This window comes from Pecten maximus, chromosome 5, assembly GCF_902652985.1.
Source record: "Pecten maximus chromosome 5, xPecMax1.1, whole genome shotgun sequence".
In the NCBI taxonomy this organism is placed as follows: domain Eukaryota; kingdom Metazoa; phylum Mollusca; class Bivalvia; order Pectinida; family Pectinidae; genus Pecten; species Pecten maximus.
In genome coordinates, this window is record NC_047019.1 from 45265688 (window position 1) to 45282248 (window position 16561).

At 36.0% G+C, this 16561-nt stretch overlaps 1 protein-coding gene across 2 annotated transcripts in view; it reads left to right on the top strand.

Annotated features, from left to right (window-relative positions):
• LOC117328163 (outer dense fiber protein 3-like) overlaps nucleotides 1–16561 on the top strand; it is a 38390-nt gene that overhangs the window by 17030 nt on the left and 4799 nt on the right. Inside the window, exons 1-2 of one of the 2 annotated variants that reach the window (XM_033885566.1) lie at nucleotides 5485–5647; nucleotides 16031–16135. In XM_033885566.1, coding sequence (XP_033741457.1) covers nucleotides 5602–5647; nucleotides 16031–16135 — 151 coding nt within the window. In that variant the 5' untranslated portion in view covers nucleotides 5485–5601. Of the gene's footprint in view, nucleotides 1–5484; nucleotides 5648–16030; nucleotides 16136–16561 lie in introns of those variants that run through there. The other variant, XM_033885565.1, reaches the window with a different exon arrangement.

Genomic DNA, 16561 nt, shown 5'->3' on the forward strand with positions numbered 1-16561 from the left:
ATCTAGAGGTACTATACTATATCTATATAACAGACCTACAATCTAGAGGTACTATAGTATATCTATATAACAGACCTACAATGTAGAGGTACTATACTATATCTATATAACAGACCTACAATCTAGAGGTACTATACTATATCTACATGACAGACCTACAATCTAGAGGTACTATACTATATCTATATAACAGACCTACAATCTAGAGGTACTATACTATATATATATAATAGGCCTACAATCTAGAGGTACTATACTATATCTACATAACAGACCTACAATGTAGAGGTACTATACTATATCTACATAACAGACCTACAATCTAGAGGTACTATACTATATCTATATAACAGACCTACAATCGTGAGGTACTATACTATATCTACATAACAGACCTACAATCTAGAGGTACTATACTATATCTATATAACAGACCTACAATCTAGAGGTACTATACTATATCTATATAATAGGCCTACAATCTAGAGGTACTATACTATATCTACATAACAGACCTACAATGTAGAGGTACTATACCATATCTACATAACAGACCTACAATGTAGAGGTACTATACTATATCTACATAACAGACCTACAATCTAGAGGTACTATACTATATCTATATAACAGACCTACAATCGTGAGGTACTATACTATATCTACATAACAGACCTACAATCTAGAGGTACTATACTATATCTATATAACAGACCTACAATCTAGAGGTACTATACTATATATATATAATAGGCCTACAATCTAGAGGTACTATACTATATCTACATAACAGACCTACAATGTAGAGGTACTATACCATATCTACATAACAGACCTACAATGTAGAGGTACTATACTATATCTACATAACAGACCTACAATCTAGAGGTACTATACTATATCTATATAACAGACCTACAATCGTGAGGTACTACTATGTCTATATATAAACAGGTGTTGACCTGCGGAGTACTAGTATATATCTTCCCTATAGGTTTAATTGATAGACAAAATAGCCAAACATACCAAAACACCTGTCACGATGTATGGGTTATCTATGTTATACATAGGAATTACTTCTGTCGCAACAATTACAATGACAATGACAATGACAAGATTTCATTCTCATAGCCATATAAATTACAGATAATTATACACATACAAAATTGTACAGGACATATTATATAATACATGGATACATTTGTTAAGCATGATTCACAAAAGATGAACTTTCCAAACAACTTTCTTCTTCTTAATGCCTCTCATTTGGCCTTTAGTTGAGCATCCGTCCCTGTGAGGAAGGTTTTTTGTTCAGTCCCCTAGTCGAGAGTAGTTGCTATTCTAGCTTAATGTGTGATATCCTGCTGACAGCCTTTGGCAGTATAGAGATCATTTCCGTGTTTACCTCAACCTCCAAAACCAAACATCCATCACACCCTGTACCTCGCGCACAGAGTAAGCTGTCATTAATTAACCATAGCTGTTGAAAAAAACAGCAGAAAATAGTCTAACTTAGAATAGATAAAACAATGGCATATTGTTAACAAAAATCTAGATTTGCATATAGATATTTAACAAAGTACAAGGTGAATAGGACCATGTGTTCGGGAAGGTTAAACGTCTTCTGCTTCATCAACGGCACCAGCTATACAACTCTGTCAAAGTAGGGTTGATAGTCTGTTGGTACAACTCTCTGTCAAAGTAGGGTTGATAGTCTGTTGGTACAACTCTGTCAAAGTAGGGTTAATAGTCTGTTGGTACAACTCTGTCAAAGTAGGGTTAATAGTCTGTTGGTACAACTCTGTCACAGTAGGGTTAATAGTCTGTTGGTACAACTCTGTCAAAGTAGGGTTAACGGTCTGTTGGTACAGCTCTATCAAAGTAGGGTTAATGGTCTGTTGGTACAACTCTGTCAAAGTAGGGTTAATAGTCTGTTGGTACAACTCTCGGTCAAAGTAGGGTTAATGATCTGTTGGTACAACTCTGTCAAAGTAGGGTTAATAGTCTGTTGGTACTACTCTGTCAAATTAGGGTTAATGGTCTGTTGGTACAACTCTGTCAAAGTAGGGTTAATGGTCTGTTGGTACAACTCTCTGTCACAGTAGGGTTAATAGTCTGTTGGTACAACTCTGTCAAAGTAGGGTTAACGGTCTGTGTGTACAACTCTGTCAAAGTAGGGTTAACAGTCTGTTGGTACAACTCTGTCACAGTAGGGTTAATGGTCTGTTGGTACAACTCTGTCAAAGTAGGGTTAATAGTCTGTTGGTACAACTCTGTCAAAGTAGGGTTAATAGTCTGTTGGTACAACTCTGTCAAAGTAGGGTTAATAGTCTGTTGGTACAACTCTGTCAAAGTAGGGTTAATGGTCTGTTGGTACAACTCTGTCAAAGTAGGGTTAATAGTCTGTTGGTACAACTCTGTCAAAGTAGGGTTAATAGTCTGTTGGTACAACTCTGTCAAAGTAGGGTTAACGGTCTGTTGGTACAACTCTCTGTCACAGTAGGGTTAACGGTCTGTTGGTACAACTCTGTCAAAGTAGGGTTAATGGTCTGTTGGTACAACTCTGTCAAAGTAGGGTTAATGGTCTGTTGGTACAACTCTGTCAAAGTAGGGTTAATAGTCTGTTGGTACAACTCTGTCAAAGTAGGATTAATAGTCTGTTGGTACAACTCTGTCAAAGTAGGGTTAATGGTCTGTTGGTACAACTCTGTCAAAGTAGGGTTAATGATCTGTTGGTACAACTCTGTCAAAGTAGGGTTAACGGTCTGTTGGTACAACTCTGTCACAGTAGGGTTAATGGTCTGTTGGTACAACTCTCGGTCAAAGTAGGGTTAATGATCTGTTGGTACAACTCTGTCAAAGTAGGGTTAACGGTCTGTTGGTACAACTCTGTCAAAGTAGGGTTAATGGTCTGTTGGTACAACTCTGTCAAAGTAGGGTTAATAGTCTGTTGGTACAACTCTGTCAAAGTAGGATTAATAGTCTGTTGGTACAACTCTGTCAAAGTAGGGTTAATGGTCTGTTGGTACAACTCTGTCAAAGTAGGGTTAACGGTCTGTTGGTACAACTCTGTCACAGTAGGGTTAATGGTCTGTTGGTACAACTCTCGGTCAAAGTAGGGTTAATGACCTGTTGGTACAACTCTGTCAAAGTAGGGTTAATAGTCTGTTGGTACAACTCTGTCAAAGTAGGGTTAATAGTCTGTTGGTACAACTCTGTCAAAGTAGGGTTAATGGTCTGTTGGTACAACTCTGTCAAAGTAGGGTTAATGATCTGTTGGTACAACTCTGTCACAGTAGGGTTAATAGTCTGTTGGTACAACTCTGTCAAAGTAGGGTTAATGGTCTGTTGGTACAACTCTGTCAAAGTTGGGTTAATGGTCTGTTGGTACAACTCTGTCAAAGTAGGGTTAATGGTCTGTTGGTACAACTCTGTCAAAGTAGGGTTAATAGTCTGTTGGTACAACTCTCGGTCAAAGTAGGGTTAATGATCTGTTGGTACAACTCTGTCAAAGTAGGGTTAACGGTCTGTTGGTACAACTCTCTGTCACAGTAGGGTTAATAGTCTGTTGGTACAACTCTGTCAAAGTAGGGTTAACGGTCTGTGGGTACAACTCTGTCAAAGTAGGGTTAACGGTCTGTTGGTACAACTCTGTCACAGTAGGGTTAATGGTCTGTTGGTACAACTCTGTCAAAGTAGGGTTAATAGTCTGTTGGTACAACTCTGTCAAAGTAGGGTTAATAGTCTGTTGGTACAACTCTGTCAAAGTAGGATTAATGGTCTGTTGGTACAACTCTGTCAAAATAGGGTTAATGGTCTGTTGGTACAACTCTGTCAAAGTAGGGTTAATGGTCTGTTGGTACAACTCTCTGGCACAGTAGGGTTAATAGTCTGTTGGTACAACTCTCTGTCAAAGTAGGGTTAATAGTCTGTTGGTACAACTCTGTCACAGTAGGGTTAATGGTCTGTTGGTATAACTCTCTGTCACAGTAGGGTTAATGGTCTGTTGGTACAACTCTCTGGCACAGTAGGGTTAATAGTCTGTTGGTACAACTCTCTGTCAAAGTAGGGTTAATAGTCTGTTGGTACAACTCTGTCAAAGTAGGGTTAATAGTCTGTAGGAAGATATGGTCACTAAGCTCGACACCAGCTATACAACTCTCGGTCAAAGTAGGGTTAAGATATGGCCACTAAATTCGACAAAGAGGTTGGCATCAAAAATTCAATCATTCTCGCAATTTCATATCCGGTTTGTTTAAAAATGAAACTCAGTGATGAACGACGCGTGTGTTGATACTCGGCTATTGTTTGGTTTAGATATCATCATATTGGTAATGAGATGGAATCGTTTGGTGGTGTTTCCTCGCCGAGCAGGGGGCACCGTGTGTATACTTTTGTGGGTATATCCTTCAATCTTATACCTAATCTAATCCAGATCAATCACAGATTATAGATCGATAATTTACCACCGATAATCTCGCTTACGTGATTGTATTTGGGTGTTTGGTGAGACTGTTCTGTAAACTCAACACAGGTACATGTATTTATAACATCACCACGTCAGATTTATAATGGTATGGGGCTGATTAAGTGTTAAATAGGTCGTCCTATTGCGCTAAGAACATTCACGTACGTTTTTCAAGATAGGAATTGATCATTTCATGCTTGTAATTGTATGTTTACAGTTTACGGACAGTTGTGTTTTCTGTTAAATATGTACCGGCCAGTGGGGCTTGTTCCGGCAATATTAGGACCAGTGTCCCTTTCGTTCATATAAGTATATATTTGTCACTGACCACATACCTACTGTACGTACACTGTATTAGCGATACAGTCGTCCGTCTATCACCCCTGTACAGAGGACCTGGCAGTATCAGGATAACGATAAGGACATAAAACAGGACCATTCATCACACCCCGACAGGAAAAACCGCGCACGTGCCTACAAATACGTCTATCTGATTTAACTTTTATTTAAATTCTGCACGAACAATATCAACTTGAGGCTTTCAGCAATACTCAACCATATCTTGCTTAAATGTCGATTTAATATATTGACGTAAATTGGCGATGATTACCGGTGTTTGTGAAGCAGTTTGAGACTATAGACTCGGTAAATAGAGGCCGACCTTGTCTACCCTACCTACCATACACAAGTATACGTCAGGTGTACAAAGATCGGTTAGGTTTATCTTCACTCCTCAAATCTAGTTAAATATCTATCGGGAAATAACGAGTAATCACAGTTTAATTGAATGGTTACGTAAATGTACCCACAACAAACCAAACACTAACTTCTAGCAGAAATTTCCTAATAAGGAGTGTTTGTTGATATGAATCTGACCATACTTAGATAGGCGGACCTTGTTGGTATCAATCTGACAATACTTAGACCGACGGCCCTTGGGATACTTACAGTAATTGTATTATAGTGTAACAAAATATATTTATATATATATATACACTCGGGTAGTGAAACCGACATTGCGTCCCTGGTCACCGCAATGTGACACAGGTAACATGGAGGGGTCGTACTAACGCAGGTGTAAACTTTGGATTATATACCAGCCACTGAATCAGGGCACATCGTACAGACAAATCATGCCGCGTTATTTTCAACAGATACCTCTTGAAGTACCTTTTAAAGGTAAGTCGCCATAATTCCAAAAGTCAAATCAGGCCATTCCATTTGTAAAACCATATGTACTCGGAATCACGGAACGGAAAGTTTTTGAGGTAAAATGTTGATATACCCAGCACATTATCAATTTCAAGCAAAAATAGATTTTGACTTTAATAGAGGGATTACATGAACGTCTTTATTTATGTTACTACAATGATACAGGTCTGAATTATACAGAGATACAGCAAAGCAGGACGTTAAGGCATGACAGCATCACCGAGAAAAAACTACACACTATATCAAATAGGGTTTACATTATAGACAATTATGTTTATTTAAAAACATATCTAAATTATTTACTGCACAATTTCCCTGACAATTGCTCCGCTACTCTTGGTATGGAATGTAAATGTGACATTTGTTTGTTGATCAGATAATCGACCAGGTTTGTGGTTCTGACAACCGATTGGAATGGTTGTGCCAATATTGTGGCAATGTCTTATTTTATAAAGACGTGTTTATGGCCTTTAAATCCAATCAGGGGGGCCAACTGTCTTTACACCACTCTTAGTTACTTAGTGGACTTTTTGTGAGAAATTAACTCGTACAATATGGCCTTCAGCAGGTGCTATCGGTGTAACACTAGCCCGAACCATTGTCAATGCTTCCTGTTGAGGTTTTGACAGTTATTTAAGTGTTCAAGTTTATCGACGTTATGAGTAATAGTTTATTAAGATTATAATATCTCTAATGTATAACTTAAATAACCCTGCAACAGTGTAAAGGGAATACAACTAAAAGTTGTCTATCCTATGTTCAACGTGAGAATGACAGCTGCACCTCATAGTGTCGTAGTAATCACTAAGACGTTCAAGGTCCTACATATTTCACCTTCCCAGACGAGTCACCATGTGTGAAAACTTTGGTTCCCTTCCCTCAAAGATGATTCTTCCCAAACTTGGTCAAAATCAATTCAGCTCTATACGACTAGAAGCAATGGACCCCACTACTCTGGACCCAGGGGAAGCAAGTGATAATTTATGCAACATTTGTGTCCTCCTTCCCTCAAAAGTGCTTCTGGCCAAATTTGGTCAAAATTCATTCCGTCGTCCATGACAAGTAGCGATTTAAGCAAAAGTTGGTCGACGCCGGCTGGACGACAGACGACAAAACGCCGGCTCTCCGTTCCTTTGGACCAGATACAACATCATAGCCACCCCACTGATTAGAAACCTTCATCATTTGTTAAGATGTTGAATTACTCGATAACTAGAAAACATCGTTGTTAATACCTCACTAACAAGCTCGTATTGCTTCCATCAGAGACCTATATAGGTCTCTGCTTCCATTTAACTAGTTAGAAAATGTCATCCTTAATGACCACCTCACTAACTATAGATACAAATGTATAACTTCTCGTATACATCTCTATCAGATAAGTAATCGGTCGGGTTCTGAATCAATTATGTTTAATATACATTTTTAGATGTATATTACAGATCTATGGCAAGCCGTTTGGGTTTTTACCTATTAAATACAGATATCTGTATTCAAAATAAAGATATCATTATTAATATAAAAATTAAAGATATCTTTAATTCAAATAGAGATATCTTTAATTCAAATAGAGATATCTTTAATTTGAATTAGAGATATCTGTATTGCAAAGTAATTGCAGATGTCTCTAATTCAATTAAAGATATCTCTATTTAAAATAGAGATATCTTTAATTGAATTAGAGATATCTGTATTTAAAATGAAGACATCTCTATCTAAACAAAATTAAAGATATCTCTATTTAAAATAGGGATATCTTTAATTCAAATAGAGATATCTCTATTCTAAATAAAAAAATCTTTAATTGGACAAGAATTAAAGATATCTCTATTTAAGATAAAGATATCTCAATTACAATTAAAGATATCTGTAATTCAAATAGAGATATCTGAATTTGAAATAGAGATATCTGTAATTTAAAAGAAGATATATCTATTTTCAGTAGAAATAGAGATATCTGTATTTAAATTAGACATACCTTTATTTAAATAGAGATATCTTTATTTAAATTACAGATATCTCTAATTAAAAAGATATATCTTCATTTTAAATAGAGATATCTTTAATTAAATAGAGATATCTTCATTTCAATAGGTAAAAACCCAAACGGCTTGCCATACAGATCATCACTTTTCATTAATGATTATTATCGCATGGCATATGACTTTACCTGTAGGCAAGTCAAGCATTCACATGGAACCATACAGTGCCTATTTTACACCGGTCGATTTCGGCGGAGTGCAGTATAGCACGGTTGTGGAAATCACCTCCGTGTTCTAAAACCACGTGTTTATTATAGTGCCCCAATGATGCGGGAACCTTATAATGCCGGGTCGGAATATTGGTCAATAAAACTACTGGACCAGACGCTATTGTTGAACGGACACATCCCCAGCCTACACCTGCTTTACGCTCACCGTACATATTTGATGAGGAGCAGTGGTATATATTGATATATACATGTAAATGGGTGCGAACTGACCAAGAGATAAGTGTACCACTCATCAGTCAGCGGTCAATACTGCTTTCTCCACGTGTTAATAATTAAACATTCCTATCTCTGACTGCCTCTTGGTACTCACTGTCCGTGTGTTTTGTCGAAATGCCCGATACACATCACTGGCCCCTCCACAAGGTGCTACATACATAGGAATTACCTTCCGTCCTGAAATTTTGAGTCGTTTGTTGTAAATTCTTATTAAATGAAATCTGACCGCGTTGCGTTCTGTGTAGATAAAGGAACATATCATAGAGTTGTCTCTGACGACATCAAAGGACCTACAAGCTCAAAACCGTCTTTTACAAAAGCGAAATGTAAAACATGTATAATATATACAGTATACTATATATATGTAACCAAACAAATACGGGGGAAATGACGCTATTACAAATACCTGATAATGAGTGAGTTTTGCTAAACTTCACTTCTTTAGATGCCGTGACTAGTAAGGTGATAGCAATAAACCAGACATAGAGATTCACTAAGTCAGATTCATACCCAAGATTCTGCTTCAGACGTTCTGACGACCTTTTTCTAATTGGATCATGTCAAAAACAAGATGACGAAAGATGATTCAGTTTGATCTTCGAATAGCATATTAGACCAGCCAGAACATTAACCGTAACAGGTGATGTGTCATATGAAGCACGGGTAAACTAGGTAAAAGACAACGATTATGAAACAAAAATTAAAGAACGGAAATTGGAGCTCCGTTAAATGTTCTGGTAACGAATTACTGAACAAAAAATGCAATTAGAGATCTGATTTTTCGATGCTAGACCAGAATCGTGTCTTCAGATACACGTCACATTCGAAATTCCTCGAATACAAGTTCCTTTTGTATCTGGTGTAATAACATGGTACTTGTGGAAAACTTAACTAATCGTAAAGTCGCGTAAATTATCAAAGCCAGTGTGTTTATTGCGAATGTATAAAGGTGTAGTTTTTATCATACATGTAACGTACAACGCAACAAAATGTCGCAAATGTTCATTTACTGTTTAACAGCTCTGATAGGTATTGACAGCTTGTATAAACGTATCAACGACGTCCAGAATGTTACAGTAAACACATAAACAGCAATCGAACAGTCTTACGATGTGACAAACACGGCACTAGATTAGCGGAAATCCTGATTGACAGTCGTTATCACAAAGAGTGACGGATTTTAGCGCTGTTGAAGACGTTTCTCCGCGTACCATTTACATGTATGTTGAGTGTAGTGTCCTTATCTCAAACAGTTGACAATTGATTCCGACAATAAACCGATAAACTTCGGGAAAAAAACAAATGTTTACCAAACGACAGACGAAAAAATTCCAACTTCTGCACCTCAATGTATCATGATGTCCTATGTAGTCAAATGTCTTATTGCGACCAGACGTAAATGTAGTAATACCAAACAGAACGCAGGTATCAGTTCTAATGTACATATGTATGTCTAAATATAAATTTGATTTTCTTTGAACATTTTTCCTTTGGCGTATAAATCAATACAAGGATCGAATGATTTGTCAAATCAAACAGACGAAAAAATATATTCCTATTTGTTATATATGAACAGTAAAAATGGGAACAATGGTCAGACGACAGGATTTAATTATAAATGTAGGTTATCCTTAGGTCAATGGTAGTCACCACCACACGACAGTCTAATCTAACCATTAATTAGATGATATCATTAGAGGTCAGTATAAGTACTGGTGATCTCAACCGTATTTGGGCGTCACTTATATAAGGCATATTCTTATTCATAAATCAGGAACAGAATACTTAGATATAAGGGGTAGGGTCACATCATTGTGCACTGCAAGAGTTATCTTAATCCTTCTCATCAGAAAGTACAATGTGTATGTGTTAACGAATCAGGTGTTCTATATACAAATGTACAGGTGTATGGCTAAGGTACATTGTAGGTATTACTTTAGAATGGAGCTCTAGTTATATATAGTCCGAGCTACACCACTGTCCATGTTATAGTGTATTAGTAGCTGACTCGGGTATGAGCTTACTCAACTTGTTATGTATATAAAGCTTTATATTACCACTGTATTACAAACAAAGGCATTGTACACAAGTCAAATCGTTTGATCCACTGTAAATGTCTGATTGTCCGAACGTTTGGACACTGATCATTCACAAGTGGTGACCTTAATCTGTTGCTATGTGGTCAGTTCAAACCTTACTTAACCAATTAATCAATGATTAAATCAGTCAGTCAAGTAATTCCTGTTTCAAAGTCTACAGTAAAATATATAATGCTGCTAACATCAAACCATGCCATACCCTTATAAAACAATGCTATATAGACCGATATAGACCGATATAGACCAATATAGATACTATATAGACCGATATAGACCGATATAGACCGATATAGACCAATATAGATACTATATAAACCGATATTTTATACCATTTTACCAATATAGGGTTTGATTTTGTCACGTGTATCAAACCTTTACTGTGTTACGTGTATCAAACCTTTACTATGTTACGTGTATCAAACCTTTATTGTGTTACGTGTATCAAACCTTTACTATGTTACGTGTATCAAACCTTTACTGTGTTACGTGTATCAAACCTTTACTATGTTTCGTGTATCAAACCTTTACTGTGTTACGTGTATCAAACCTTTACTGTGTTACGTGTATCAAACCTTTACTGTGTTACGTGTATCAAACCTTTACTGTGTTACGTGTATCAAACCTTTACTGTGTTACGTGTATCAAACATTTATTGTGTTACGTGTATCAAACCTTTATTGTGTTACGTGTATCAAACCTTTACTATGTTACGTGTATCAAACCTTCATTGTGTTACGTGTATCAAACCTTTACTATGTTACGTGTATCAAACCTTTATTGTGTTACGTGTATCAAACCTTAACTGTGTTACGTGTATCAAATCTTTATTGTGTTACGTGTATCAAACCTTTATTGTGTTACGTGTATCAAACCTTTACTATATTACGTGTATCAAACCTTTACTGTGTCACGTGTATCAAACCTTTATTGTGTTACGTGTATCAAACCTTTACTGTGTTACGTGTATCAAACCTTTACCATGTTACGTGTATCAAACCTTTACTATGTTACGTGTATCAAATCTTTACTATGTCACGTGTATCAAACCTTTACTATATTACGTGTATCAAACCTTTACTGTGTCACGTGTATCAAACCTTTATTGTGTTACGTGTATCAAACCTTTATTGTGTTACGTGTATCAAACCTTTACTATGTTACGTGTATCAAACCTTTATTGTGTTACGTGTATCAAACCTTTACTATGTTACGTGTATCAAACCTTTACTATGTTACGTGTATCAAACCTTTACTATATAACGTGTATCAAACCTTTACTGTGTCACGTGTATCAAACCTTTATTGTGTTACGTGTATCAAACCTTTACTATGTTACGTGTATCAAACCTTTACTGTGTTACGTGTATCAAACCTTTACTATGTTACGTGTATCAAACCTTTACTATGTTTCGTGTATCAAACCTTTACTATGTTACGTGTATCAAATCTTTACTATGTCACGTGTATCAAACCTTTACTATATTACGTGTATCAAACCTTTACTGTGTCACGTGTATCAAACCTTTATTGTGTTACGTGTATCAAACCTTTACTATGTTACGTGTATCAAACCTTTACTGTTTTACGTGTATCAAACCTTTATTGTGTTACGTGTATCAAACCTTTACTATGTTACGTGTATCAAACCTTTACTGTGTTACGTGTATCAAACCTTTATTGTGTTACGTGTATCAAACCTTTACTGTGTTACATGTATCAAACCTTTACTATGTTACGTGTATCAAACCTTTACTGTGTTACGTGTATCAAACCTTTACTGTGTCACGTGTATCAAACCATTACTGTGTTACGTGTATCAAACCTTTATTGTGTTACGTGTATCAAACCTTTACTATGTTACGTGTATCAAACCTTTACTATGTTACGTGTATCAAACCTTTACTGTGTTACGTGTATCAAACCTTTACTATGTTACGTGTATCAAACCTTTATTGTGTTACGTGTATCAAACCTTTACTGTGTTACATGTATCAAACCTTTACTGTGTTACGTGTATCAAACCTTTATTGTGTTACGTGTATCAAACCTTTACTGTGTTACGTGTATCAAACCTTTACTATGTCACGTGTATCAAACCTTTACTATATTACGTGTATCAAACCTTTACTGTGTCACGTGTATCAAACCTTTATTGTGTTACGTGTATCAAACCTTTACTATGTTACGTGTATCAAACCTTTACTATATTACGTGTATCAAACCTTTACTGTGTCACGTGTATCAAACCTTTATTGTGTTACGTGTATCAAACCTTTACTATGTCACGTGTATCAAACCTTTACTGTGTCACGTGTATCAAACCTTTATTGTGTTACGTGTATCAAACCTTTACTGTGTTACGTGTATCAAACCTTTACTGTGTTACGTGTATCAAACCTTTACTATGTTACGTGTATCAAACCTTTACTATGTCACGTGTATCAAACCTTTACTATATTACGTGTATCAAACCTTTACTGTGTTACGTGTATCAAACCTTTACTATGTTACGTGTATCAAACCTTTACTGTGTTACATGTATCAAACCTTTACTGTGTTACGTGTATCAAACCTTTACTGTGTTACGTGTATCAAACCTTCACTGTGTTACGTGTATCAAACCTTTATTGTGTTACGTGTATCAAACCTTTACTGTGTTACGTGTATCAAACCTTTACTGTGTTACGTGTATCAAACCTTTACTGTGTTACGTGTATCAAACCTTTACTATGTTACGTGTATCAAACCTTTACTGTGTCACGTGTATCAAACCTTTACTATGTTACGTGTATCAAACCTTTACTGTGTTACGTGTATCAAACCTTTACTGTGTTACGTGTATCAAACCTTTACTGTGTTACGTGTATCAAACCTTTACTATATTACGTGTATCAAACCTTTACTGTGTTACGTGTATCAAACCTTTACTGTGTTACGTGTATCAAACCTTTACTGTGTTACATGTATCAAACCTTTACTATGTTACGTGTATCAAACCTTTACTGTGTTACGTGTATCAAACCTATGCTGTTACGTGTATCAAACCTTTACTGTGTAACGTGTATCAAACCTTTACTATGTTACGTGTATCAAACCTTTACTGTGTTACGTGTATCAAACCTTAACTATGTTACGTGTATCAAACCTTTACTGTGTTACGTGTATCAAACCTTTATTGTGTTACGTGTATGAAACCTTTACTGTTTTACGTGTATCAAACCTTTACTGTGTTACGTGTATCAAACCTTTACTATGTTACGTGTATCAAACCTTTACTATGTTACGTGTATCAAACCTTTACTGTGTTACGTGTATCAAACCTTAACTATGTTACGTGTATCAAACCTTAACTATGTTACGTGTATCAAACCTTTACTATGTTACGTGTATCAAACCTTTACTATGTTACGTGTATCAAACCTTTACTGTGTTACGTGTATCAAACCTTTACTATGTTACGTGTATCAAACCTTTACTGTGTTACGTGTATCAAACCTTTACTATGTTACGTGTATCAAACCTTTACTATGCTACACGTATCAAACCTTTACTGTGTTACGTGTATCAAACCTTTACTGTGTTACGTGTATCAAACCTTTATTGTGTTACATGTATCAAACCTTTACTATATTACGTGTATCAAACCTTTACTATGTTACGTGTATCAAACCTTTACTGTGTTACGTGTATCAAACCTTTACTATGTTACGTGTATCAAACCTTTACTGTGTTACGTGTATCAAACCTTTACTATATTACGTGTATCAAACCTTTACTATGTTACATGTATCAAACCTTTACTATGTTACATGTATCAAACCTTTACTATGTTACGTGTATCAAACCTTTACTATGTTACGTGTATCAAACCTTTACTATGTTACGTGTATCAAACCTTTACTATGTTACGTGTATCAAACCTTTATTGTGTTACGTGTATCAAACCTTTACTGTGTTACATGTATCAAACCTTTACTATGTTACGTGTATCAAACCTTTACTATGTTACGTGTATCAAACCTTTACTGTGTTACGTGTATCAAACCTTTACTATATTACGTGTATCAAACCTTTACTATGTTACATGTATCAAACCTTTACTGTGTTACGTGTATCAAACCTTTACTGTGTTACGTGTATCAAACCTTTACTGTGTTACGTGTATCAAACCTTTACTATGTTACGTGTATCAAACCTTTACTATATTACGTGTATCAAACCTTTACTGTGTTACGTGTATCAAACCTTTACTGTGTTACGTGTATCAAACCTTTACTATATTACGTGTATCAAACCTTTACTGTGTTACGTGTATCAAACCTTTACTATATTACGTGTATCAAACCTTTACTATGTTACATGTATCAAACCTTTACTGTGTTACGTGTATCAAACCTTTACTGTGTTACGTGTATCAAACCTTTACTGTGTTACGTGTATCAAACCTTTACTATGTTACGTGTATCAAACCTTTACTATATTACGTGTATCAAACCTTTACTGTGTTACGTGTATCAAACCTTTACTGTGTTACGTGTATCAAACCTTTACTGTGTTACGTGTATCAAACCTTTACTGTGTTACGTGTATCAAACCTTTACTATGTTACGTGTATCAAACCTTTACTATATAACGTGTATCAAACCTTTACTGTGTCACGTGTATCAAACCTTTATTGTGTTACGTGTATCAAACCTTTACTGTGTTACATGTATCAAACCTTTACTGTGTTACGTGTATCAAACCTTTACTATGTTACGTGTATCAAACCTTTACTGTGTTACGTGTATCAAACCTTTACTATATTACGTGTATCAAACCTTTACTATGTTACATGTATCAAACCTTTACTGTGTTACGTGTATCAAACCTTTACTGTGTTACGTGTATCAAACCTTTACTGTGTTACGTGTATCAAACCTTTACTGTGTTACGTGTATCAAACCTTTACTATGTTACGTGTATCAAACCTTTACTATGCTACACGTATCAAACCTTTACTGTGTTACGTGTATCAAACCTTTACTGTGTTACGTGTATCAAACCTTTATTGTGTTACGTGTATCAAACCTTTACTATGTTACGTGTATCAAACCTTTACTGTGTCACGTGTATCAAACCTTTACTGTGTTACATGTATCAAACCTTTACTATGCTACACGTATCAAACCTTTACTGTGTTACGTGTATCAAACCTTTACTGTGTTACGTGTATCAAACCTTTACTGTGTTACGTGTATCAAACCTTTACTATGTTACGTGTATCAAACCTTTACTATATAACGTGTATCAAACCTTTACTATGTTACGTGTATCAAACCTTTACTATATTACGTGTATCAAACATTTACTGTGTTACGTGTATCAAACCTTTACTGTGTTACGTGTATCAAACCTTTACTATGTTACATGTATCAAACCTTTACTGTGTTACGTGTATCAAACCTTTACTATGTTACGTGTATCAAACCTTTACTACACTGTATTTTACGTTGATCGAACATCAGTCATGTCACGCGTATCATGTAACATGCTCTGTTATATTGATTCTCCAATAAGAAGAAATCGGCTATTTCCGTCAAACTCACAGCTCAACTGAAAGAAACATGAACTACACATTTGATAACTTCAAAACTAAATGTACACAGCTAAAGCAAAAATAATTTGACAGTGAGTTTGTAACAATGAGTTTATAACTAAACATCTGATTGAGCAGAACACCGGAAAACTTGTAATGTAGTCTATGCTTTTTGATGTGTGTAGGTCCCGGTCCGGCCAAATACAACCTCCCGACAACGGTTGGAACTAAAGAGACGGACCAGACAAAGAGAGGGGCGCCATCATTCTCATTCGGCTCCAGACAGTTCAGTAAGTGTGCATTATTGTGTTTATTGTATAATAGACCATAAATAATTGACATCGTTAATACAATTGTTAAATGTTGATGTGTCCAAACTTCCACTGAAAGTCTCTACATACGGTCGAACTTACAAAAGAAGGTCCTATATATGTGCGAAAATCACATCGGAAGTCACTCGATACGTCCAAACTCACACAGGAAGTCCCTAGATACGTTCAAACTCACACAGGAAGTCCCTAGATACGTCTAAACTCACACAGGAAGTCCCTAGATACGTCCAAACTCACACAGGAAGTCTCTAGATACGTCCAAACTCACCCAGGATGTCCCTAGATACGTCCAAACTCACACAGGAAGTCCCTAGATACGTCCAAACTCACACAGGAAGTCCCTAGATACGTCCAAACTCACACAGGAAGTCCCTAAATACGTCC